This window comes from Onthophagus taurus, chromosome 7, assembly GCF_036711975.1.
Source record: "Onthophagus taurus isolate NC chromosome 7, IU_Otau_3.0, whole genome shotgun sequence".
NCBI lineage: Eukaryota > Metazoa > Arthropoda > Insecta > Coleoptera > Scarabaeidae > Onthophagus > Onthophagus taurus.
The window spans coordinates 34237592-34261574 of NC_091972.1; the positions used below are offsets into that span (position 1 = coordinate 34237592).

At 31.2% G+C, this 23983-nt stretch overlaps 2 protein-coding genes across 6 annotated transcripts in view; one reads left to right on the plus strand and one right to left on the minus strand.

Annotated features, from left to right (window-relative positions):
- The window catches only part of LOC111418896 (Brf RNA polymerase III subunit), a 62058-nt gene that overhangs the window by 967 nt on the left and 37108 nt on the right, over positions 1–23983 (plus strand). The window lies entirely within an intron of this gene.
- LOC111418912 (BTB/POZ domain containing protein 3 lute) lies at positions 4974–21952 on the minus strand. Of its 4 annotated transcripts, none has more exons than XM_023051622.2 (6): positions 21794–21952; positions 17051–17335; positions 8066–8465; positions 7790–8006; positions 6090–6455; positions 4974–6027 (listed from the first exon to the last, which is right to left on the minus strand). In XM_023051622.2, exons 2-6 carry the CDS (start codon positions 17271–17273, stop codon positions 5560–5562), a joined length of 1674 nt encoding a protein of 557 aa, XP_022907390.1. In that variant the 5' UTR covers positions 17274–17335; positions 21794–21952; the 3' UTR covers positions 4974–5559. The 4 variants fall into 4 exon arrangements, with proteins under 4 accessions (XP_022907390.1, XP_022907398.1, XP_022907412.1 ...); XM_023051630.2 differs by having other exon boundaries at positions 8066–8462; positions 21794–21947; XM_023051644.2 differs by lacking the exons at positions 17051–17335; positions 21794–21952 and adding an exon at positions 8910–9232 and having other exon boundaries at positions 8066–8462.

The window sequence follows — 23983 nt, forward strand, 5'->3', positions numbered from 1 at the left end:
GAAAATTTTAATAACTATTAAATACATCAATTATTGTTTAAATTATTGATTAAAACAACTTTAAAACCCTTAGAAAATGTTCAGCACTTCATACAGTGTGTCCCAAGATAGATGTTACAAGAGGTATAATGACTTAAAAATGTTTGAATTTTATTTTAAGGCTGAGGAATTAAGTACTGCTTGGTGTGGAAAGAATTTTAAGAATATTTTTATATTTTGAAAATAAACTTGGCCTTGATAATGAAGCGAAAACTGTTTTTAGTTCAGGTAAAGTAAACTTTTTGTTCATGATACGGCAAAATATCATTAAGAAAAGTTGTTCAAAATGAGAAATTATGGCACTATACAAATTTCAGAAGGATTTGTCTACTTTGGTTGAACCATCACATTTTAGTTTAAATAGCATAAATATTGTATAGTAATTGAAATGTGAACTAAAACTGAGGGATAATACAATTTATTTGTCAATATTTGCGACTACTTAAGTCATTTTTTTTTTCATGGCATTTGTCATTGTTTTTTTTTTCTTCACTCTGATCTAATCTAAAATATGGTGGTTTAATCAATGTAGGTAGATCTTTCTGAAAAAAATCATGTCAAAAAAGTCATTGTCAAGGCCGCCTTTGTTTTCAAAATATGAAAGTATTCTTAAAATTCTCTTCACACCAAGCAGAGCTTAATTCCTCAGCCTTAAAATAAATGCCAAAAATTTTTAAGTTATTATACTCTTGTAACATCTATCCTGGTCCTTGATTGTTTTTAGATGTATCCAATCTTTCTGACCTAATATGAAGGAAAGTGCATGATTTGAAAGTACTGGTTTTAAATACTCTTATATACTGTCACTTATTTTTAGTATATTCTACAGGGATTTTTTAAACTTTACAGTCAAAGGAGGTTCTTATACATTAGGAATGAAATATTAAACAACGTGTATCTATTTCCAAGATTTTCTCTTAATCTATCAACTTGCAATTAAAATTAGATAGAGATTGTAAAGAAAAACTTTTTACTTGCTTTTACTAGTTTATTTAAACGGTACCGATTTCGAGTTTATTAACCAGTCATCATCAGCTGAATTGACAATAGTATTAAAAGTAGATCACTTATTTTAAAAACATTTGGTTTGGAAGATCGTTTTATACAGGTGCACTGGTCCAGAACCGCGCTAAAATGTTACAAATATCAAATTAATAAATTTTTTTCTTAATTTGTCGCAGTCGTGCAATTCGATAGGTAATAGTACTAGTTACTAAAAGTATACATCTTAGTAGGCTTATGTCACTCTTAACGGCACAGTTATAGCGTAAACTCGCGTTATTTGATATTGCGTTTTTTAATAGGATTTGCATAAATTTGTAAATGACTGCAAAAGCATTAAACATTTTATTTGAATTCTGATACTATTAGGTAAGTTGCTTTAACTTCTCAATAGTATGTTTTAGCGATGTATTTTATTGGTATCATTTTATTTTATTTCAAACTCAAAATATAACTTGAATTTTGAACAACTTTTCCAAGAAGTTAATTCTTCTTCTTTATATCAAAATGTAGTACAAATTATCAGCTTTCAGACGCCATTGAACTTTTTTCCGCTTTTCTAAAGAAAGTTTTTTTTGGATATAGGTGCACTATGATAAATGATAACATACAGGGAATTAGGTGATATGCTACCGGTTACTTGTAAGAAGAAAGATAATAAAACTGCACTCGGAGTTTTAACCAATTTCGTTTGTATGTACTACATTTAACGTAAAAAATTACATCAAGAAAAAGGAAATTAAAAAGCGTGTGTATAAATTTTTATACACATATTATCAGAAGCTCAAAAATTGTGAATATAAAAAGGATCGCTTATACAAGAACTATTCGAATTGGTTGAATATCGAATTTACGATTCGGACTGAAAGCGTGATAGAATCTACCCCTTGTAGAAGAGGTAGACAATCCAGAACCTTTGATGATTGTATACTCTATTTTTTAATTCGGAGGGTCTATTGGTCAGTTTTCGGCAAGAATTACTCTAGGAAAGTTCGACATGTTGCTGGCCACCATGTTACAACAGCTGTTACCGTTAAAATCGTATCCTTGTTACTGCAGATTAAAAAAATATATATTTTTTTAAATAAATAACAACTGTGTAAAGGTGACTTTTCATTTTACTCCTCCGAATTAAAAAAATATAGTATAGTAAGGTGGTCCCACACGACTGGTGTACTTGACAAATATTCGTCTACTCGGATACACTTGCGTAGCGTCTGGGAGCTCACATCGTTATAGGTGTTTTTTATGTGAATTAATAATGTTAGGCCAATGTTTACACAAATATTTGCCTACATGCGGACTTGCCAATTACACCAGTCGCGTGGGACCACCTGTAGGCAAAGCAAATCAGCACCTCAGAGATAAGGTGTGTTAAGTCACATTTTTGCGAAATAAGTTATTTCCATATGTATTTGTTTAAACATTAACCCATTAACTGCCAACTTTTTTTTTTGAATTGTAATTTGCCAAGTGAGATACGTTAAAATTTAAAATCCCCAAATGAGGAGGATAGTGGCAGCTAATGGGTTAAACCCACTTTCAAATTTCTCTCCTTAACAACTTCGAGCTTGTGACTTAACATACCTTACCTTACCTCTGAGGTGCTAAAATAGAGAAAAATTGAAACTCTTTATGAATGTTATTCACCCGATGAATTATTATTTACGATACAAGTTAGCCAACAAACGACAGGGCATATAGGACTCGTTTTATACGAAAATTATTGCAAGTGGCGTCAAAATCTCAACAAGAGGTAAAAAAGTGTTGGATTCGTATAAGTATCCTTCGAAAAATGGTCACAATCTGTTAACACCTGAAGAAGCGTTATCTTTATTTGTGGAGTCTAAATTAACAAAACGTGTCTACAAAGAAACGTGTCTAAATCTTATAATGCGATAATTGAAGCGAAAAGTAAGTGTTACTCGTCAAGAGAATCAATAGAAGTGGATGAAATGGCAAAAATTAAACTTCAAAGTTTATTAAATCATCTAAGTGAAAGGATATTCCTGCTACAAAAAGAAGTTTTTGTAACAATTCCAAATGAATATCGTGGTAAAATTGTAATGATTTGTAAGTGGTGCTGCAATGGCAGCGGTAGTCAAAAAATATACAAGCAAAGGTTTTCAGATGAAGTTAGTAATACGGATATCTTTCTCATGTTGCTTGTGCCGTTAAGGGTTTTCTATACAAACTATAATATACTTTCTATTAATTTTGATTAAAATACATAAAATATAGAAGTATTAAAGTCACAGTAATTGCTATAGTGCGCTTCAAAGCATAGAACTGACTGTCAATAACTCCTACAAAGTTTACCATTTTCTACTGGTCACTTGTAGTTGGAAAAATATTACTTAATTTTTACGTTGTAACGGTAAATTTGTCTTCTCAGAGTCTTTAAAAAGTGTCTTAATATATTGGGGTTCTATTCAGTAAATACGACTGTTATATTTAACGGTCTGTGGTCCCAGACATTAAGTTGACAGCCTTGTCGATATTCGACTTTAAAATTGAAGCCTTGAATTCCTGTCTACCATCGTGCTATACGCGGTTACAAGTTTCTTAAGTGTTCCATACTTTGGAAAACTGTCAATCAGTTAATAGGATATTATTATTTGACATTTTAACTAGTTAAGCCCTAAAATTGAACACCTTTTATGTATTTTGGAGGCGGTGCAGCATTTACAGCTTGAATTTTAATTGGGATAGGTTCAATAACGCGATGTCCTGTTGCTCCTAAGTATTTAGCTTCCATAATCAGAAATGTACATTTGTCCTAATTTAGCGAAAATCCTACATTAGTTAAAGTATTTATTAGTTACTTAATTGATCCACAGCTTCATCTATCAGTCGGCGAGCTTGTCGCCAAATGAATGCTGTTTTTCAAATTTTAAATTAAGCATCCTAACGTTTTCATTTCTTCATAACCCAACCCAGTTACAAGAAGATTTAAGGGTACTATAATTCCATTGATTTGTTTACTACGTGATTGTGAATTAGAGATAGATCAGCGTCCGAATCAACCAAATAAAAAAATATAAAAGTAGAATCATTGTGTGTAGTTTAGCTGAAGGCATAGTTACACATCAATATTTCAATGCACATTTACGGGCTGTCCAAGTTCTTTTCCAATAATTTGTCTCAACGTGACCAATTCGTTTACAGAAATTACATATAACATCTGACGAATTTTTGGAAGTATTTTGTGTTACTTTACCTTTAACCCTAGAATACTTAACCAATAAAATAATTATAGTAACTAAATGCTCGCCGGGCCCGGTTTATGCATCCTAGGGTTAAGAGCTCTGACATTGATCTTGTTTATAACCAGTCGAAACACTTGCCTTCAAATTTATCTTTCGTTTCTAAATCTCTGCGACTTTCATGTTGATTGATCTCCTTTAACAATTGACTACATGTCTTCCAGTTCTTTACACTTTACAATATGTCTTAGTATTTGTATCTGCTAATCTTGGTTTCTTTTTTTGGTATCCTTTATGTCCTCCATGTATACTAGTATCTCTGTTATGGTTAGGCAGTTTGCTGAGCTTCACGTTGCTCTAGTCTATTGATCCTATCTCGCACGTTCCCTGTTATCAAATAAAGTAAGGCTAACTCTTTGATGTTTTGTTTTTATATCATTTTTTTTTTCGAACATTCTTGAACTGTATTATCATAGTTCATATGGCTGCCAGAGTCAGCATTTGCCGCAATTCTTTTCAATGTATATCAAGATATAGGTTTCTGCTCTATCCAAAAGAATGAATGAACTTCAAAATGTGGAGTTTTTTTAGAGTCATCTTATTCAATAAGTCATTCATGATATATTTTGATGATATACCTTTTGATTTTTTAAACTTTTAAAAGTATCTCATTTAGTATATATGTATTGCCTTTATTGCATTATGCAGTTAGAATAAAAATCAGTATTAAACTACTTAATAATATATATTTTATTGAACAACTTTGTATCACATAGGAAATGTACGTTATACAATGGCAATGTAAGCAAGTATCTGCTGAATATTGCTAATTTCTAAGATTCTAAAAATGAGTATATTTACTTGATGAAGAATAATCACTTCACCTGTTTTCTGGTTAAAATTTTTTCTTCAATATATACAGAATAAACGTGAGGGTGACACTTTTGTTTTAATAAAATTTTAGTCGAGAACTTGTTGAGTAACCCTGTATTAAGATACATTTTATATTCTTCATTCGTTAAAATATTCAATTTCATTTCATTACGCTTTTAATTCTATAATATAGTAAATGCAACTGTTGCTTAAAACTAGATTTTATGTACATAATAAGACATTTCGAAAAATATCTGTTTGTTGCTTATTCATTTAAAATTGTTTTTAAAAAGATGTTTGTTTTTGCTTGGGCTATAATATAGGTAAAATTAGATTAAAATGAGATAAATCTACCATAATATATATCAGGGCAAAATTATAAATTAATAAAAACAAAAAAAGAAAATCACATTCAAGTTTTAGTTTCATTAAAATCGTTTCAGTGCTCTTCAAATGAAGGACCATAAAAAATAAGTTCAGGTATTTGTCCACCTTGTACGCCCGTGCCATTTGTACTTTCAGACGAACATTGAAATTGAAACGTAACAGAGCCAACGGTCACTTCACTCATTCCTTCTTGACCAAAATAACTTAATTCTGCACCGTCTAATATCGCGGATGCGGTATAGAATGATTCCGGTTCGATTTGTATGGGATTATCAAAATAAACATGAAAAGTGTTACTTGAACCGTCCGAGAAAAATTTCGTGTTATTCTCTGCTAGTATTCTTCCTAAACGTTTTAATTCGATTTTTACGTTGTAATCAGCAGCTCCGTTTGATGATCCGTATAGTCCAAAACCAACAACAAATATTCGATGATCCACTGAAAATTGTATACTATCGCATCTGCCTCTGTATCTCCATTGATTTGATCGATACGCGCAAGATTGAAATCTGTGACAAACCTACATAAAAAAAATGTATTATTAGGTTGTTATTATTTAAACTTTTTATAAATTAAAATTACCTGAGATTTTAAGCCTGTTCTTGGTTTTATGGGATACTGAAGCGACGGTTTATTCGAGGCTGTGAAATGAAAAAATATATCAATCGTTTCTTGTTGAGTTAATATACCCAATTGGGCAGCGCCGTTTGCAAATTCTTCAAGCGTCATCGTAGGAATTCTGATTAGGTATAAAGCGTCTCCTAAAACGGAACGTTTGTTTTGCGGTGTTGGTTCAACATCTTGTCTTATACATTCAGCTCCAGCCCAATTTAAAGCAGCTTCTAACAAATTCATTTCTTTGCAGTTTAATGTTTCTCTTCCCAGTACAGATTCTAATGTTGAAATATCTATATCTACAAATCCTTCTGATTTTAATGCCATTTCAGCCTAAAATTAAAAAAAAAATAAATTAATTTTAACATTTTTTCTGTTAAATTATTTTGCCATGAACTTCTTATATTAATGGAAAGATTATTAATAACATATCTACTTTAAGTATTCTCGTTGAGTAACGATTGGCAACATTTTCTAGATATATGTAGTGTTTTCTTCAAGGCACTTAGTTCTCTGCAAACCCATACGCATATTTATAGCGAGCGACTTTCTTTGCGGTCTTCTTACAACCGAGTATTATGTGCGATGGACTCAATTCGAGTTCGTCTCGTGGGGTAAATTCAAAGAGCGTTAAAGCGCATTCAATCTTTCGAACGTCCACTGCTAATTTATTATTAATGGTTGCGGGAAAACCGAGGTGAGACATTTGTGTATTAACGCTACTTTAAAACGTTTTGACAGTTGATTTGGAAAAAGTGGTCTATTAAGGTGTGTCTAATCATAGCGCGGCAGCAACACGCTGCGTTCGCAAGATACAATTCTGCCGCGTGATAATTTAAAACTAAAGAATGTTTGCACTCACGAATTATTACTAAAAATGTTTGTAAGCGGAAAGCGGTAGCCACGCTCAACTGCCACTCTATTTTCGACACACCTTTAGGATTTAATAAGAAAATATATAAAACTTCATTTCCTTACGGTTTTCAGGAACTAACTTATTTGATTTTAATGTAACTCCTGATGATGTGGATAACTGTTAGAAACCGGTAGCGCAATTACACAATAAGAGAAGGTTAATATATTTGTTATGGTTTGTTGCGATACTAATTTTGTTTTTGAGAGGCATCTTTTTGTTCTTGTTATTTTGTTAAAATTTATAAACAATATTCTCATTTTAAAAACTTCATATATTCAACATTCAATGTTTACATACAATACTTTTAACAACACATCACATTTACACTAATTTAAGGACACATAACGGGATTATATAAATAAAATAAAAAATAAATAAATAGCGATCTTAATTAATTCAGATCTATAAAATCGCCATTTATTGAACAAGCCTCATAGTTCGTCGATCAACATTACATTACCTTTATTATCATGACCAAATTGTTAATAAAATGTTGCACTTAAGATATGTTATTATAAAATATTGAGCACTCTCATTTACAAAAGTGGTACATTTATGAATACACTCGGGTCCGCAATATAGATTTCAACAATTTCGTTTGGAATGTTTGTTTTTTTTTGTTAGTTAATTTTATTTAGGGTATTCTTGGTTGAATATTATGTGTTGTGCTAAAGCTTAAATGTCGCCGTTGTTCGGATTTGCACTGATTCGCGGTTAAGTCATGGCAGGATAAGGAATGTGTTAAGCTTACCTGCGCGTCAATCACCTCCCAGCATCTTTGCATCAAATCCGGTTCTTCAAATAGTCGTGATTGACTTAATAATAAGCAAGCATTTTTTTCAGTCAAGCTCGTTTCTAAATAATTTACGCAGGCTCTTGCTAAATGAGGCACTATATACTTTTTCGCAACATACAACGTTGCCAGTACCGTGTCCGCTTCTAATTGTATTTCATCACAGTATAAATATCTAAAAAAATGAATTAGCACATTAGTTACGTGCTAATGAAACAAGTAAAATTATATTACTTTAATAATGTTAGAAAAGCTGATGGTTCAACATCTGGAACCTCGATAGCTTCTTTACACTCAGCAAGACCTCCATAAAACATCGCGTAGAAGACCGAGCTGCCAGTAGCCAAAACATATTTATGAGCTGGAATAACTTGGGTCATCCCAGGACTACCCACAATGAATCGTATGTCTGCCATGAGATCGTTGTTGAACATGGCAGCGTTACGCTCTCTTACAGTCGGTTTGGTTGCTTGCCAATTTGGGTCTAATGTACCAGTCGAACCTATCGGGGAAACGCAAGGGCTTGTTGGTGGTGATCCCGGTGCGCTCGCCGGTTGCATAACCTGAGTATTCTCGCGCTGGAAGATGATGTGCGGTGGGGAGAGGCTGAGTGAGCCAATATTAAGAGTTTCTGCTAAAAAATGAATAAGCTCTTAATATAATAACAACAACAAATTCATGGTAATCATAACATATTAACATAATTTTATTCACCATATTTCTTTTAATATTTATAAATGCTATACACATTTAATGTTGACAAATAACATTTTGACATTTACTATATATGTATGTTATAAGTTATAACCAAAAAAATTATTAAAATAATAGAAATTCAATCTTTTTTTAAAAGTTACCGGTTTCGGCTTTTTTTGAACCATCATCAGCCATAATATACAAAATAGGTAATATATAATATTACTTAATAACCTAAATAATCTATTTTAGTTTTAAAATCAAACGATAATTAGAATTAATGGGTTCTGCCCACATCTAATTATTCTTATTAGACCGTATTCGTTACGCATACATAGCATAACATAACTATAGATTACGCCCATACAAAAATGAATCTTACCATTCATCCAGGCGTTTGTTTGTGAAACGGGCATATTGTCTTGTATACGTTTCGCTGGCTTCGGGGCGATCTTTGAATACAGGTTCGACATGGCCATACTTTCAACGACGAAAAACGGCGGGAGATTTACGCGAAAAAACGACCGACTCTCCGCAAACCTACCGCTGCGCGAGCGCCATCTTGTCTTCTTCGTAGCCAGACCGTTACGGCGCACGATCGGCTCCAACGATTTAACATCGGTTTCGATAACCTTTATTATTCACGAATACCTTTTCTTTTCGGTGTCACATCAACGAGTATTAACGATTGTATTAACGAAATATTATTTTCTTATCTTTATAAAAAAAGAGATTTTATTTTGGATTGTAAAGGTAAATAATGTACATACAGGCACATATAGATGTGAATGTGTTATAATGGTTATCTACATTGCAGATATATAAGTAGGTTTATTTGAATGTCTGTATAACATACTCGATACCAGTGTCATACAATATAGCATGAACAGGTTATCAAATTATTGCTGCATGAACGCAGACTTTGCATAATACAACGTTTAGATATCAGCCCATAATATGTCCAATTACAAGACGGGGTCTCTTCTAAAGAAGAATAGATTTAACGTCGGTTTCAGAACCCTTTTGTCTAACTATATAATAAGAGGTTTACTTCATAGCGGTGGGATTTATTGTATTAATTGGAATAACTATTTATAACTGGTTCAGAACTGACTCAGGAAGATTCTAAAGTTTTAATATATTCTTCTAATTAGGTTTTTAAGCTAATTCCTAATAAACATTACCTTACTTTACCTTAACCTTACGTTAAAACTAAATGGTTAATTTTCTTGCATCCATCGATGGATGAAAGGTAAAAGTAAGGTAAAAGTATCTTCATTAAAATGATACATAACATATTTATCCATATCATAATAAAACTCGATCAAAATGGTCCAGAAAATGGTTTACTTTTATTATAACCTCATTCCAGAAAGAAAACTTTTTTGTATTTTTATATGACAATTAGAACGCCCATCGATGATGTAACACGAGGTTTAATTTTTACACGATTACAATACTTTCTTTTTATATACCTCGTATATGCGAAATAATAAAAAAAGCAAAGACAAGCGAAATCCATTTAGTTTAATATGTGGTGTAGGTATAACAATGAAACGGATCCCAGAAAACGAATGAAATTGCCACGTGAACTTACGTAAAGGAGCATTTGTGCTACGCGTACAATGTTCTTGTTAATATTGTACCGTTATTATTCCGTTTTGAGAAATTAAATTTGTTTCAATTAGATCATAATTATTTCATTACTTAATAAGCAAACCACATTAATATATTATTTCAATCAAGTACTTTAGATAACTCGATAAAGCCAAATTTTATAGTAATTCTTTTTTCACATACCAATATTTCGCTTATATATTTTAAGCTCCTTCAGGGGGTGAATTTCTATAAAATCAAGTAACTATTACTTAGCTAGCGATAAAGGAATAGTAAACAACTTACAAATTGTACTTGAAACTGCGAAAAAATCTTAAAAATTTAAGTACAAGTTGATTCAGGTATGCAGCTTTGTGCTGATCTAGTATTTAAGAAATATCTCATTAACTTAGCATTTTAAAAGACATAATCTATCGTTGTTTTGTTCCGTATTGTAACTCTTAAGAGGCAGAAAGAATGGAATAAACACATCAATTTCTATATGGAAGTATGAGCAGTAATATAATCTGTTTGGCAATGTCTTCCATAAAATATTAGAAATCCTGGAACTTATAACTTGCAAATACGTTAACATACTGAATCAATGCCGCTTTTGGATTAAGATATGTCCTTAGATTTTGGATGATGGCTGAAACCAATGAACCACTTACAGACCAATGTTATTTGTGTCTATAATATCAAATTTATTATTAATATCAAAAACACCTTTAAAAAAATGAAACCTATAATTGAGGCCAAGGAAGTAATTAAAAATTATCAATTTGGTATCACAAATTAACACATATACATAGAGCAACAAATGTAGTGTATAACAACTATACTGTGTAGTTACAAGAAACAAAGTAAGTTCTACAATATTTTTGTATATAACATAATCATTATTTTATTTTGATAATCATTTAGGTGTGACACGCAGGACTAAATTATATACCAGAAACATACATAACCACCTCGATTGAGATCTCTAAATCGAAACAGTTGTCCAGACTATCAAGAAAGTTGTTAAGAGTTTGGAATAATTATGATGTTGATATCGTTGCAACTTTAGTAATCCGTTTTTTTCCTTGAGCTATAACTACATCCATATTAACTTAATTTGACTGGTAACCTCAAAAAATAGATTTATCAATTAAAATAAATCACTTAATAGAAATCGTGACTTAATCTGATGATCTAAAACAAACTATGTCATTCTTAGAATTAATTGTATTGTTTTATTTACATTTTATTAAATATTTATAGAATTTTTGTGTATACAGTGCTCACTTTGATTCTATAACTTCTAATTGCCTCTTTTGAGTGTGAAAGATAAAATTAATAAAGAACTGTCAAATTTGAATTGTGCAAAAAATAGGTGTTATATTTTTAAAAGATAAATTCAATATAGGTTGTAATTTCTGAAAGTTTTTATAGTTTACGGATAAGTTACGAACAATAGTATAATTCTAGATTATTATGAAATTTAAAATGTACCATTTAGTGATATAATGGGAAGAGTGAGACATTGTCGCGAGGAAGACTACTTTTAGAGAAGAATTTGTCTGCTAGGAGCACCACGAAGAGTTACATTATTGTCAAAAAAGAACGTACCGAGAAGATTACAATTTGCACGCGACCATGGAATACTAGCCGTCGAAAAATGGCGAAACAAATCGTGGAGCGGCGAAAGTATATCGCATCAAATAGACATAATGGATTCGTAAGGCGTTCTCCAGGAAAAGAATTTAATCCTAGGTACACCAGCAAAACAATAAAACATGGTGAGGGAAGCATAATGGTTTGGGGTGCTTTTCCTGATATGGAGCTGGCCCAAGTTTTTGGATACAGTGCATTTTAAATCAATATGGCTACTGCAACATAGGTACTGGAAAATACCATGTTACCCTACGCTGATGACAATCTGCCTCTGCTGTGGAAGTTTCAGCAAGACAACCACCCCAAACACACTTCCAGAGAAGCAAAGGCTTGGATTGTTGAAAAGAAAATCATTGTGTTGCCATGGCCAGCTCAATTTTCTGATCTTAATCCACTCGAGCATCTATGGGGTGATGTAAAAAGAGCAACGGGCAATAAACGTTACTTAATCTAAAAGGATTTATGGCGTGCAGTCGAATTTGCTCAGTATAACATACCGATGGAAAAAAACCGTGGACAACAAACAAAATATTAATTTTAAATGTTGTATTATACGTATATGTCTGAATTCGTATTGTTTCCCTTTTCTAGCTGATGAATTGTGCTCGTAATGCATTTTTGACTCTTTGAAGTACAACAATATACAGGGTGGTTCAGTTTTTAATCGGGAAACTTTACTAGGACGTAGTACTTGCCAAAATAACACAAGTTTTTTATATAAACATAGGGTCGCAACTCTTTTGTTTTCGAGCTATGAGCGATCAAAGTTGAGCTAAAAATTTACATTTTATTATTTATTTCGGCTATAAGTAAACCGAAGAATTTGAAATTTGGTATGTGTTTACTACTGGTTAACATCTTGTTTTCTAGCATACCTTAAGCTTCCCTAGCGTCCTCTAAGGGGATGAAATTCACCACCCCCTTGGTTCTTTTTAGAAGAACTTTTTAACGCCATGGAGTATTAACATAAAAAAATATTGGTTATAAAGCTCATTCTTTAATGGTACTTTTTTGTCTCTTTAGTTTTTTTCCTAAAATTGATAGTTTTTGTGTAAAAAAATGGAATGTCGTGCCATGTACCGCCATGCTTAGCTAAAATTACTCTAAAAGTTGGCTTTGATTTTCAAAAAACAATTTATGTTTGTATTGAGACGAGCTGTTGTTACGTTAAATCCTCTTAATTGTTGACAATTATTGAAAATATTTCTTGATTGTTATTAAGTAAAAGTATCATTATTTTTTTATTGTTGATCATTGTTTAAAAAACTACGAAAAATTGATCATGCCACGATTATTTTCTACAGAAGAATACGCAGACATTCATTTTATTTATGGTTTTTGTGATGGAAATGCGGAAGCGGCATCTAGAGAATACGCTAGAAGGTTTCCTAATAGAAGATGTCCTGATCCTCAGGTATTTATCAATACACATCAACGTTTTCGACAATATGGTTTAAATACCCAGCAAGTACGAAATAATCAAAATAACAGAAACCAAAGAGCAATTTTAAACCTTTTTGATAATGACAGCACATTAAGCAGTCGCATAGCTGCTAGACTACTTCAAGCTCAAAATTTACGAGTCTCAAGAAGTACAATTTTACGAACTCTGAAGAAGGACCACAGGAAACCCTATCGTTTTCAACCTGTACAAAATTTAAGACCTGAAGATGGTCCTAAAAGAATAACTTTCTGTAGGTGGTTTGTACAGTCTGTTGAACGTGACCAAAATTTTTGTAAGAAGATTTTGTGGACAGATGAAGCCACGTTTACAAGAAGGGGTGTCGTAAATTACCATAACTTACATAGTTGGGAGCATGAAAATCCCCATGCAATACGTCCAAAAACCTACCAAACAGAGTTTAGTTTTAATGTGTGGATGGGTGTCATTAATAATAACCTCTGTGGGCCTTATTTTTTGCCACCTCGTTTGAACGCAACGATGTTTTTAAATTTTTTGCAAAACGATTTGGCGGAATGTTTATCGGACGTTCCTCTAGGTGATCTGGAGCAACATTGGCTTCAGATGGATGGGGCACCATCGCATTACAGCGCTAACGTACGTGCATGGTGTAACGCACGTTATGGACATAGACGGATAGGATGACTAGGTCCTGTCAATTATCAAGAGGCAAACCGAGGTCCCGTTGCCTGGCCACCAAGGTCTCCTGATCTTAACGTTTTAGATCTTTTTGTGTGGGGCTATATGAAAAATCTAGTTTACGCCGCTCCAATAAACACTCGGGAAGAACTGTTGGGAAAAATAAAAGACGCTGCTAACACTTTAAGGAACAATCCGTTTCAAATATTAGCAGCAGTTAATTCTGTTGTTACAAGATGCCAAAAATGCATTGATAACAATGGCATGCATTTTGAACAATTTTTAAATTAATTGTGTTTATTTTTGTAATGAGTTTTTTTGATAAATTTGTTTCATTTTGATTCTTAATTAGTTTTCTGTTTGTTTTTTAACATTTTTCTCTTGTAATTTCCATTTTTTTAGTATACTATTTAATTTATTATTAAATGTTACTTATCTTTTGAATGATTATTTTAACTTAAATTTAATTAAATTTTTTATTACTTTAATGAGAAAACACCAGCCCAAAATCCTGGTAAGTTTACATCTTCCATAGCCAACTTAAAATTTTGTTTTTTATTTGTAGGTAGCGCTTTGCCGCGCAATGTAACATATTTTATTTTTTTACGCAAAAACTATCAATTTTAAGAGAAAAACTAAAGAGACAAAAAAGAACCACTAAAGAATGAGCTGTACAACCCATATTTTATGTTAATATTGCATTGCGTTAAAAAGTTCTTCTAAAAAGAACCAAGGGGGTGGTGAATTTCATCCCCTTAGAGGGCGCTAGGGAAGCTTAAGGTATGCTAGAAAACAAGATGTTAACCAGTAGTAAATACATACCAAATTTCAAATTCTTCGGTTTACTTATAGCCGAAATAAATAATAAAATGTAAATTTTTAGCTCAACTTTGATCGCTCATAGCTCGAAAACAAAAGAGTTGCGACCCTATGTTTATATAAAAAACTTGTGTTATTTTGGCAAGTACTACGTCCTAGTAAAGTTTCCCGATTAAAAACTGAACCACCCTGTATATGCCATAGTCACCTTTTATCATTTTACTAAGTAATCACCTTGTGTAAGGACCTATTTTCACAGCTTTGTAATTTCTAATGTCAGCTTACTAGTGCACCATTGTATAAGATCTTAAATAATTTTACCTATTTCATTAAATTTTAGTTACGAATCCTACACATATATTACAATTACCAATTTAAATATCTTGAAAGCTAGAAAGCAGTCGAAAAATGAGAGAATATTATACCATCATCCATCATAGTTAGGTTACCCATCACGGTTTGCCAATCCATTAATCACGTCTTTTGATATATAAAAACCACGGGTATTTTTTATGATCATCAATTAGATGGGGATTGTATTATTTCGGAAATGTTGTGGTAGCGAAACGTCTAAAATCGCTACAGTGAAAAAACATGATTGATTCGAAAGGATGGTGACGATGAGATGATATCTAAATGTGAAACTGATGTTGGAGAGTAATGAGAGTTCATTAGAGAAACTTCCAAAATCTTCTATGTCATGTTAGATTGTCGATGTTAAGGATTTGACAAAGTCTTCATCCTTAGCTGCCATGGGATTTAGAATCGAGTGCAATCACTATCAAGCGCTCGTTCTTCAAGATTTTTTCTTCCATATTTAATTTATTAATATTGCTTACCACCAGTTATTATTCTTATTGCAATTGTAGTATTGCTTGACATGGATAAAACACCAACAATTTTTCAAAGCATTAACAAGCAGGATGGCTGATTTTTGCTGAAAATGTTGACTAGTATATAGTGGAACCAAATAATTAAAGAGAAAACTGCTACTAGTAAATATTTATACATTGTTATACAATGTTAAAAGTTCGGATCTTAGACGTGTGTTAAGTTTTGTGTATATATTTAACGTAGTCCGATTCATGCGATATATTCGATGTTTATTCACATGTAGTGGTTACCCCTTGTAGGACAATTGGCTCAAGGGTATAATTCCAACAACCGGAAGTACAACACAAAAATGTAAACAGAAAAATATAAACACAATTTTAATTCTGAACAAAGCCAACCCGTTGGGAAATGACCCTGTCGCTGGCAAGTCAAGTGTTATTCACCATGTTTACAAAACGGTTTAAAAATTAAATGTAATTTTGAAAGATTGTGATCTACAATTGAACATAAAAAGAATAGCAGCTTATTATTGTTTATTGTTAATAAGGTTGTAAAACAGTGTTTTTAATCCTCTGAATGTGCAAAAAAACGGCTAAGATTCGTGTTTGCAGGGATTAATTGAAGTAATTAGCATCAAAGGTCGTCCCCACAAATCAAATATAACCAGCAAATAGGGGATGAAATTAAGATACATATTTATCTTCTCGAAATAATTTATCATACACAAACAAGTAAGTCGGCAATCAACTTCTCTATTAAGTATTGCTTTTTTAATTGAAATAAGTTTAATACTTTAATTGAAATTTATTTTTTTTTAAATTTTTATTGTATTTCTTTGTATTTTAACTTTCTTTTATTGAAAGTGTAAGTTTTAATTTCTCATGATTCAGCATTCAACGTTATGCCGGTTAAAACCCGTATTGCACTTCTACTCTATAAATTATTCAAAGTAACCGTTACGAAATAAATAAGAAATTCTAATCCGTCCTTCCTCGTTCGTGTTACCAATTACAATCATTTCTATTTAAATGTGTGTGTAGGTATAGATTTCCCGAGAGAGCAAAAGCGTTGATGGGAATCTCGAAATTAATCTCGAACAAATTAAATCATTTTTTATCGCATGATTTATTTCGTTTTCGTACCATGTTATTACAAGTTGTTTGGATTCGTAACTAGAAATGTTATTGCATATTCTCGTGGATCTGAGAAAGTTCTTCTTTTATGAAAAGTCATCTCCTTTACATCTCCTTTCGTAAACAGATTCAAATAAGTTCAACTCTCAAAAAGAAATATTCTAAATCTATAAATACTGTTATATTTTTAATGTTCCGTTATTTAATAATAAAAAAGTCTTTGAAAGGCGGAGTTCACGCTCCGTTAGATGCAATTTGATGTAGGCGACACTTCGATTTAAATTAAATTGAAATCATTCAATCTTTAAGAATATAAGTTTATGCAAACACTTGTTAAGTTTTTGATTAACTATCATAAATAATTATTACATAAAGTTTTCTTACCATCGTTATATTGTTCGTTCTGGCCGTCTACCAGATGGTCGTCGACGTCATCGTCCAGATTGAAAAGATTGTCCAAGATGGAAACGCTACTCTGGTTTGGGTCTTGAGATTTGCCGACGTAGTGTGCGCACCGATACAGAAGGTACCACACGTGAGTGTGACCGAGGGCCCACGTTAACACGTGTCGCCCGTTGGCTAATCCCGACTGCTCAGCACCCAACATAGCACGCTCATCAAATGGGGCTTGTCACGTACTTTAAGCCTCATCAATGAAGAAATGCTGTTCTAGAAAATACAAAAAATGCAACGTGTTTATAACAAAATTAAGTTAAATTTTAAATAGATTTAAAAACGTTTTGGTTATCTATAATACTGAATATATCTTTAATTTCTAAATAATGTAAATAATGTTGACACTCCTAAAAAGAAAATAAAAAACCAGGAACCAAAAAACTTTCGAGTTGTCTTTCGCTTTCAACAAGGTGCGTGTTATTGAACTTTTGATGTGACCTTAATCTGAGAAGAGCCATGTGTATAACCTTGATATGGTTTTGTGTTTCCTTGAATCGAATTGTTTATAATCTAAACGTTTTTATTTTTATTGTTCTTATTTTTCATTATACTTTAAACGTAGAATTGATTACATAAAGATTGTAAAATTTATTGATTTTTCTAATTTAACGGTTATTTTATGTTAGCATGACCATCCTGGTAACAAATTGTGGTGAATTGCAGTTTATGCAATTTTAGTGAAAGCTATTGGTACAAACAACACATACTTAAAGTACTAATATATGTGGAAGGTTAAACGATTTATGTTTGGTTCTTAAATTAGTTAGTTTCACTTTAATTTTATAATAACTAGTTTTTCTTTTTGGTGTTTGATACAATTGGTATAACAATTTATTAATTCATGAAATATTGTAATGATACTTATTTAGTAACTTATAATTATAAAGAGTTCCCGTTTTTCTTCACAATTAATGAATTAATACGCTCTGTTGCATTTTCTTTGCTATTGCATGCTCAACATGAAAAGAGGCCAACTTTTTCTTCTTACCCACATTATTTAAGCGGAAGAAAAAAGTGGAATTAAAGTAAAATTAGAAAAGGAAACCATCAAAATTCCCTGGATCTACACTTAATCGGTTTCAATTTAAGATCCTTAATTTTTAAGTCTTTAATAAACTTGATAACATCACATACAACGTTGTTCAAACCTTCCTCACTCTCAATTTGAGTTTTTGTACCAAGATCAGATATTTTTAAGATGTTTAACTCAATTTAAATTGTATTAATTTACGTTTAGGTGTGTCTAGCGTAATCTTTTGAAAATAATAATTCTATAAAAAATACTCACATCATCAATCAATCTAATGAGAAACTTCTAAAACGGTTCCTAAATCCTTGAATGAAATGATTATAATCTTTTGCATTCTCTGAATTGATCTATTTGATTATGTCAGTAATTTTGTTCCCAAAACAATACATTGTTTTCATCCCAGCTGTCATAAAGTTTGAAATACAATAATATAACTTTGTTCAATAACGCAATCAAATCAAAAACACTGAAATTTGTCAAACAACGGTACAACATCGCTACTTCCTGTAATAATAGACATAATCAAGACATTGTAGATGGTTTCCTTTCGAATTCTCTTTCCATTGTTATCGTGCGTTGAGTATCAAACCACACATACCCTTACAATTTTTTTCAATTAATGGAATGTATGTCATAAAGTGATGATCATTCACAAAGATTCGTTTAGCAATAATATGTTTGAAGATCTAATATTTCATCCCGGTCAATGAGAGCATTCCACAACCATTGGACCACAATTTTTTTTTATTTCCCTATTTAAAAAGATTGTAATTACTTGGTCAACTCTATTGACATCTTTTTTTATTGTAGTCTATTACTACTTTTGGTTTTTGACTTCTTTCCTACCTTTCCTGCGTTTTGATGCAAAGTAGCGGATTGGTGCATTATGTACCGGTTTGTCTCCATATCAATTTTTTCAATTACGTCATCGCTTCCCATTGTTCCGGTTAACTCCAGTTAAATCTTATGGATGCGTCGGACCGTATCGCAGTTAATAGGTATCAAGTTCACACATCGTTGAGCTCAGGTATAGACTGTTTCACTTGTTTGATTAGTGCTAATGTCGGATGACGAATTTCCCATGAATCATTTATGAATTACTGAAGCTAACATTTGTTTGTTAGGGCACTGAATGTAAATTATGATTAGAAAGACTTCAATCAGTAACTAATAGAAAACTGTTCACAAGAACACTAAAACCAACCAATCGATAAGACATATATTCAAAGTCTAAATTGCGACTAAATTAAAGAAATTTTCCTCCAGAGTGAAACTTTCTATAGTATTACTTTTTCATACTGCTCTTGGGTTGATTGGAATAAATATAATAGATGTGTACAATAAAAAGATGTTTGTACCTTATGTAATGGATAAAAGGTGCGATTCACATATCTATGATTACTTTTGTAGAGAGCTTCAATAGCTCTGAATCCCAATTTTTGTCTAAACTAGTAACTCAAACAAAATAACCGTTTATGACAATGCAAAACAAACTCAAGTCACATTTGAGATTATCTTCAGGATAATGAAATGTTACGCTACAATAAATGAATTTATTATTTTATTTATTTTTCTATGATCAACACATAATATACAACAAATATTGATTATACATATAACTATTGACTGTGAGTTAGTAAACTAGGTAATGCAAATTACACAATAACAAAGCATGATATATATTATATACCACTAAAGACGTTTAAGTAATCAAAACAAAACTAGCGCTATAAATTTCTCATTATGTAGTGTCGCTATGTAATCAATAATATGTAATAGGTAAAGTGAGATAAATGAATTCTCGCAGATATTTTCCAATCAACTTTTTAACAATTTTCAGATTATTAAGACTCAAATGTTTGACAGAGGTTGGATTGATGACCTTAGCAATAAGATTATTATATGAAAGAGAAAGATGTTTGTAACAGAGTAAGATCGAGTGTTGTTGCTCCGGTTTTAAATTGCCGCAAGGGTGTTTTCAGAAGTGTTTTACTAAATTTTTTGTAACCAAATTAACGGTAGGTCAGCACAGGAGATGAATTTCAACATTCACATGGAAACAAAAAAAATGATAAAAATAGATGATAAAATTGATACGTTTCGCGCAAAGTTAATTGAGATTGACGGGTAAAATGTTATTCCCATGATAATCTACATATATGCTGTGGAGAAATAGTACATATGCCGAAAAAATATTACAATTTTCGTATTTAAGGCTTATAATACGAGAAAATTGCTTATTTTTGAAATATTTGAGGTGAAAATGCCGTTGAATATAGATCATTCTGTTATTAATCGATATCATCGGTTCGGGTTTGATTAAAAAATATTGAAGAGAATATGGATTTGTGATGAAATCATACATATACGAGATGCTGGTTGGGATAAGAATAATTTGAACATGAATGAAAAAATTTAGACTATCCTGCTTGAGTTTGGACTAACTTCGTTGGACAAGCACAAGCTCATGAATCGTTTTTATTATTAAAATGCAAGTAAATGATTTTTAGAATATTGAAATTATTAAAAACAATCTACATAATTCCATACATTTGCTGGTGACCTTACATTTATGAATGAAGATATGAGTAACGTTATATTATTAGGGAATTAGGAATAACGGTCTGCGTTACTTTAAAAGCTGTCGAAATCATTGAGAACAGCCACGTATTAAAATATTTTCTAAAAGATATTTGTTATCTTATAAAGCTATTATAACGCTATAATAATAAAAAAAAACTATTACTTATGAACTATCAATTACGATATCTTTTTAAGAGCACTTAGCCTGTAGCTGTTAAATACAAGGAAACAGTTGGAATGTTGTTAAATATTGTTCGGCGAGGTTATGACATACCTTTAACCTTCGAATGATTTAAATAATGTAATTATAACGATTTTCAAAAGAATTCCGTTGTTTGCTTTTTCATTAAGTATACATATACAATGTATTGTTTGGATAAACTAGCACAACTATCGAAAAAAATTATTTTACTTAACTTTCATGAAAATCTTATAGATCATATCAAAGATTTTAGTTTTAAATTTATTTTCTTATGTATAAAACACGTGTACTTTTACATGTCAGTAACAGTTTATAAATATCATCATGCTAGATGGGCAATTTTTATCCAACATCGTTGGCAAAAAACTTTTCATTTTTCGGCGTAATTAAAGCGTGAAATAAAATATTATTGTGAAATATTATCTTTCAAAATCTTAGTTTTACTCGGAAATTCAAGAAAGTTAACGATATAATCAAGGTCTCAAAAATTTTAAATAGATTTTGCTTTATTATTCGTTTAGCATAAGTAATCAAGGTTAATACTATACTGTAGTCTTCTTTGGTGGTCTGAACTTTAAAATTTTGTATTTGGTTAGAATTTTTATTAACTTTCAAAACAAGAAATAGATAAACTCTAGAATTAGTAGGATTTTATTTTTTTTTTAATTAAAAAGAATACCTTGAAATTTGCAACATTTTTATCACTAACAATAAGATCAAATTATCTAAAATGTTACGATTTATTAACTGAAAAATAAATTTAAAAATTGAAGAACTGATTGAAAATACCTAGATATTTATTGATTCAATGATTTCAAAAACGAATATTTTGGTTTTTTTTATAATTTGTACTTACATTTTCATAATTTTCACTAAAAATTTCTATTATTATAGAAATTTTATTAATTTACAACAGTTTAACACGCAGCACAAATCAACACGAACACACTTCCTTCTGTCCAAAACCGACAGTGTTTACCTGTTGGCACAACCTTACCGTACTCGAGCGTGGTTAAGAATGTTATTCCTACCATCGATCTTTGTCGCCTCAATTGTTTATAACCAGTTGTTTGGTGTTGCGAGGTCGAATATGGGCGAACCATGCAAGGCAAGTCATTGCCAATATGTGGTTCATCCAACTTAATTTACAAAAATGTTCATCGATTATTCATCGTTTCCTGTTTACGTCTTTAAAAAAAATTATTGATGTTAATTTTATAATTAAGATTAACTTAATCCAATTTTCAGAATCTTTTTAGCCGTTCTTTTACTTTATTTTTTTGGATATTTTTTACAATGGTGAATAACACTAATGCGTGTTTTCTTCCTACACTTTGAAGCTTGCTGTGGGGTGCACCGACCAAAGAAAATAATTTTAATCATAAGAGGCTTGTAGTCTCGTTTGTTTTGATAACTTCTGTTTTTTGTTCAAGTTTCTATTGTTGTTAACACCAAAGTTACAAGCTCTAAGAGATAACGCAGCTTGTTCGGCAGCGCTGTTTCCTGTTTACGTCTTTAAAAAAAATTATTGATGTTAATTTTATAATTAAGATTAACTTAATCCAATTTTCAGAATCTTTTTAGCCGTTCTTTTACTTTATTTTTTTGGATATTTGAAAAGCAATTTATGGATCGTGTTTTTTAATATAAATTAAAAATTATTGTAAATTGGATGATAAAAAGGCCTTCATACTTACAAATTCTTAGGGTTTAAAAAATGCTATTAAATATGAAACGACTAAAGTTAAAACAGTTCTTTATTAGATGTGATATTTATAGAAAATATTAACAGTTAGATGAGTATTTTGTGAACATATTACGCATTATTTATTTGAATTATTATTAAATGGACATCTATATGTATATAATAAATGTATTCATTACAATGTAATTTAGGGATGAATGTAATGGAGAGATGTAACTAAATTTTGTATGAAGTAATTTGGAACCAAATTAATTAGAATAAGATTAAATTTCAGTAATTATAAATTTTACGGCTTGTTGAATTTAATAACTTTAATTATAACTTCGCGAATTGGAATAATAATTTAATTAAAAATAATCAACAAATTACAAAAATACCTTCTACTAATTTTATTCACAATAAATTTGATGATATTTAAGACATCTTTCAGTCATTTTGGTTTTTAGATCATGTCTTCATAAATGTTAAACTAAAAAAGCGTTTTCTGGTCGCGTTTTTCGCTTTTATAATAAGGCATACATCCAATTTGGACTTGTAAAGATGTACTTCCTGGCTTACATGTAATCAGTTACTCAACTTTTCTATTAGAATGTTTCTGTGCCTTTGCACCGTCTTTCATTTCTTCATTTTATACTATTTTTTATACATTATTATGTACAGAAGTTACTTGTAAATACAGCCGTAGCAGCTTAAGGTATACCTAACGCTTCTAATTCTGACCTAATATGTATGTTTATTCAACTCTTGATTTGAAAACTGAATTAACTAGACTTAGCGATTCTGAAATAGGTATTTGTTGCTTTATAATTTATTGGCCAGGGGTCATGTTCTATATTGTACACAGGGAGGAGTATGTCAAACAGGATATTGATCTAGAAAACCTAGTCCAGATGCAAATTGAGTGGGAGAAATAGCTGCAATAATACCAGACTAAATCTTGGTCGAGAGGAATATGGACGTATTGTCCAGGTTCATATTCATCTAGAATATATTGCGTACTATTACTTGATGGGTTTTAGGAATTTCTCTTCTTGGTTATCATAAAGTATAATGAATAATATTAAATTATTCAATATAAGAAAAGATAACACTTATAAGTGATTGTTGCAAAAACAATCTGAATGACAAGGCGTTCTTATCTGATGTGGAATAATATTGTGAAGCGTAATGCTTGATTAAAAGTGGCCAAATGATGATCAGTGTTGATCAAAGTCGGGGAATTCTTGGAATATTGAGATTGGTGAGAAATTACTGCGCGACTTGTTAATGGTGATGAATGTCGATTTTAATGCTTCAATCGAATTCAGTTCCTACAAAAAGATTGCGGTTACGCGTTTGGTT

Excerpts from the sequence above, each read along its gene's own strand:
- LOC111418912 (XM_023051622.2), bottom strand. The coding sequence starts at position 17,273 with ATGTTGGGTGCTGAGCAGTCGGGATTAGCCAACGGGCGACACGTGTTA. Across the intron at positions 8,466-17,050 it reads GAACGAACAATATAACGATG|CAGAAACTCTTAATATTGGC; the intron begins GTAAGAAAACTT and ends TTCATTTTTTAG. Across the intron at positions 8,007-8,065 it reads GCTTTTCTAACATTATTAAA|ATATTTATACTGTGATGAAA; the intron begins GTAATATAATTT and ends TCATTTTTTTAG.